General features: G+C 39.8%; 1 protein-coding gene across 2 annotated transcripts in view; it reads left to right on the top strand.

Annotated features, from left to right (window-relative positions):
- Ngly1 (N-glycanase 1) overlaps nt 1-4,148 on the top strand; it is a 47,567-nt gene that overhangs the window by 25,954 nt on the left and 17,465 nt on the right. For both annotated transcript variants that reach the window (XM_005348554.2, XM_005348555.3), the window contains exons 6-7: nt 1,887-2,008; nt 3,366-3,511. In XM_005348554.2, the coding sequence (XP_005348611.1) occupies nt 1,887-2,008; nt 3,366-3,511 (268 nt within the window). The remainder of the gene's footprint in view (nt 1-1,886; nt 2,009-3,365; nt 3,512-4,148) is intronic.

Consider the following 4,148-nt stretch of genomic DNA (forward strand, 5'->3'; position numbering starts at 1 on the left):
CCCCTTTACAGGACCATACATAGTTAAATCCCTCTCAGGTTTTTTTTTTTGTTGTTTTGTTTTTTTGTTTTTTTAGTATGGAGTGGTACTGGCTAGCATATTTATGCGAAGTTTATTTTCTAACCATTTTCCTGTTTTGCTTGTAGGTGTTATTTATGCAAGGTTGAAATATTAAACATGTTTTGGGGGTGTTGTGTTTTGTTTTGTTTATATTGTACCAGAACTAGAACTCAGGGCCTGGTGTTGCTGGGGCAATGCTTTGCCATTCATCTAACTCTTGACCTAATCCATTTGACTTGCCCCAAGACCAGAATCCTTGAATTCTTCGTTATACTTTAATGTAAACTTACATCTCTTTTCAGTTACGGAATCCTAAATCCATTTAACTTAGCTTAAGCAAAGCGTATGCTCAACTAATGTGTCATTGCAGAGCCAGTTATTTCATTCATGGCACTACTTCCTCTTCCTCCCAGGCCTGGGACCAGCCTTTCTCAGTGCAGAGTGAGAAATCTCAGTGCCGTCCATTCTTAGGATAATTTTATAATTAGAATAACTTTTGGGGGAATGTTGCAGACATCTTTCTTGTAAATTAGCATGCATCTTTAAGTGTATCCAAAGGATTAATCAAAATCGTTAGTAAAAAGAAAGCTGGAATTTATATTAAGTTAAAATCTTTGTGTGTGGGTGAGGAGTCCAGGTGTGTATATGCACAGCTGTGTTCACAGGTGCACAGTGAAAGCCAGAGGAGAATGTCAGAAGTCCTGTTCATTCATTATCTACCTTATTCCCTTAAGACAGGGTCTCTCACTGAAGCTGGAACTAGGCTAGTGTCCAGCAAGCCTCAGAAGTCCTCCAGTCTCCATCACCCATAGCGTTGGGTCACAAGTATGCATGGTCACACCTAGTTTTATACATGAGTGCTGGATCCAGACTCCAGTCCTTATGCTCATGCAAGAAGTGTTCTTAGCCACTGAGCCATCTCTCCAAACCCTAATCCTCACAGCCCTACTTTTGGGTTTGGTTTTTAGAAACGGGGTCTTGTGAAGCATAGGCTGGCCTTGAACTCTGTATGCAGCCAAGGATGACTTTGAATTTCTAATCCTCCTCCTCCTTCCTCCCAAAAGATGGGATTGCAATTTTACAATACCATGCCATCTACCAAATGAGCTAACTCCCTGGCCCTGCCCCAAGCTAAAATCTGTTGAGTAGCATTTAAATTTAATTACAATAAGCTAACTTTCTTGCAAAAGAACTATGGAATGTCTTCATTACATTTCTTAGAAAACCTGTTCATCTAAATCTTATTTTTCAAAATCATCGAGGTAAAAACTGCCCTCTCCACCTATGTCTTAGCTGTTACATGGCTTTGGCTTGTATTACTTACTGATCCTGAACATGGTGGTGTGGATATTGCTAATCGGTGTTCTTACCTTTTTTGAAAAAGTAGCACCCATTTTTAATTAAGACTGAAACCGACTGCATATAGTGAATTTATTTGTGTTCATCCCTTGCTCAGAACTCTGCTCACTGAAGACAGTTCCACTGTTTAGCGTGGTTCACAAAGACTAGCACAGTGCCTCATATAGGCTAGGTGCTTTCATCAATATTTTTTTTTTTTTTTGGTTTTTCGAGACAGGGTTTCTCTGTGGCTTTGGAGCCTGTCCTGGAACTAGCTCTTGGTCTCAAACTCACAGAGATCCGCCTGCCTCTGCCTCCCTAGTGCTTGGATTAAATGCGTGCGCCACCACCGCCCAGCTCATCAATATTTTAAAACAAGAAACTAAGAGTCATAATTGGTATTTAGTATACAGTGATATAAATTCTTTTAAAACTGGATTTTAATCATGAATCACAACTGTTGTCTTTGTTGTTGTTTTTTAAACCAGATATAACAACCCTGAGAAACTTTTGGAAACAAGATGTGGACGCTGTGGCGAGTGGGCCAATTGTTTTACGCTGTGTTGCCGTGCATTAGGGTTTGAAGCTCGCTATGTGTGGGATTACACAGGTACAGCATGTGGTAGGAGAGAGGAAGAGACAAGATAAGAGAAGGGTCTATAGACTTGGAATTCAGATTAATGGCCTATGCTCCTCATTTTCTCTTTCTTACATCAGCCTGTCCTATTTAGGGTGCCTATTGCTGTGAAGAGACACCAGGACCACAACAACTGTAATAAAGAAAGCATTTAGCTGGGGCTGGTTTACAGTTTCAGAGGTTTGGTCCATTATCCTCATGGGGAGAAGTGTGGTGGCATGCAGGCACACATGGTGCTGAAGAAGGAGCGGAGAGTTCTACATCTTGACCCATAGGCAGCAAAAGGAGACTGTGAGCCACACTGGGTGTAGCTTGAGCATGTAAGACCTCAACCCCTCCTCCATCAAGGCCTCACCTGCTAGTAGTAGCACTCCCTGTGGGCTAAGCATTCAAACACATGAGTCTATGGGAGCCATTCCTATTCAAACCACCACATCTTCCGTAAAGTAAGAGCAATACCAACCTTAAAAGCATTCTTAAGGCTCCATAAGATGTTTGTAACACAGATACCTCTTTCCTGGGAGCTAGACTCTATCCCTCTAATCTCTTAGCATGACATTCATGTTAGCCCTGTTCTGCGTGGATGGAATGTGTGTTATAATGTGCTGTAGAGTTCATCTTTAAAGGGTTGCTGCAGGTTACATGGCCTATATTGCAGTCTACACAAACACTCCGAGGAAAGACTTAGTATTTGACTTGGTCTTCATTTAGAAGTGACTATATTATGTCTGGTTGCTTTTTCTGTTTCAGGGTTTTTCTTGTTTCCACTGTTGTTTTAGAATCCATGAAACTTTCAGCTAATAGTCTTCTCTCAGTCATTCTGTCAAATGTAGAGCTTCAAGCAGGGTATGGTTGCACATTCCTGTAGTCCTGGCATTTGACAGAGGCTGTGGTAGGAGGATTGAAGCCAACCTGGGTATCCACTTGCCTATTGATGAGATGCCATTTCAATACCAAATATAAAGCATAAATAACCAGCTCTCCTGTTAGGTCTCCTTCTGGGTCCAGAGAGAGCCTGTAGTATCAGAAGTCATATTCATTTCTCACAGTCTGGTAGTTTTGATGCTTTGCTCAGAGCGTTGCCTGCTTTAGAGCTACAGTACCCATTATTTCTAGTTAAGACTTAAACTGAGAACATTTTAAAGAATTTCAGATAAAAATATCCTACAAATGTATGTATCACAAAATGTTCTCACTAATTAAAGTTCAAATAGTATAAATTAGCTTGTTATGTGATTCCTAGAGAATTACATACAGTTATCAGAAGTCATTCTTGTTTTATCAACTTAACTTCTGTTTCCCTTTTCTTCCTCTTGCCCCACATGAATAGACCATGTTTGGACAGAAGTCTATTCTCCTGCTCAGCAGCGGTGGCTGCACTGTGACGCGTGTGAAGACGTCTGTGACAAACCTCTCCTTTATGAAATAGGATGGGGCAAAAAGCTTTCCTATATCATAGCATTCTCTAAAGATGAGGTAGGACATAAGAGAAAGAATTCCAAAATATAAAATTATTTTAAAGTGTGTTCGACAGGTCACATACATTTGCTGTGTGCTGTTGAATATGTGTCCTTTGTATACACCATAAACTCATGGTAATCAGTGTCTTCTGCTGTGGGTGGTACTAAGGAATGTTTGTATCCTTGTACCTACAGATGGACATTGCATTTAAATTAAGCTGCTATAAACAGTCAGGTATATACTTTTTTTTTTTTTTTTTTTTTTTTTTTTTTTTTTTTTTGCTAACTGCCTAGGAATGCAATGGCTGGATCATTGTTAAATTATTTTTGCAAAGGAGTGGCACTATTTTATTTTCTTATCAACAGTACATGAGACTTCCCAATTTCTCCACACCTTTGCCAAAGTCTAGTGTGGCTTTACTTTTAAATTTAGCCCTGTCAGTGAGAGCTAATGGCACAGTGCGAGCATGTGCGAGGGTTCATTTTTCAAACCTATGTATCCTTTGCTGATTTTTCCATTGCGTATTTGTTCTCTTATGAGTTTTAAAATTTATTTTTGTTCTTATGTAAATTGGGTTTTTTTTTTTTTTTTGCTTTTTGGTTTTTCGAGACAGGGTTTCTCTGTGGCTTTGGAGCCTGTCCTGGAACTAGCT

This window comes from Microtus ochrogaster, chromosome 6, assembly GCF_000317375.1.
Source record: "Microtus ochrogaster isolate Prairie Vole_2 chromosome 6, MicOch1.0, whole genome shotgun sequence".
Classification (NCBI taxonomy): domain Eukaryota; kingdom Metazoa; phylum Chordata; class Mammalia; order Rodentia; family Cricetidae; genus Microtus; species Microtus ochrogaster.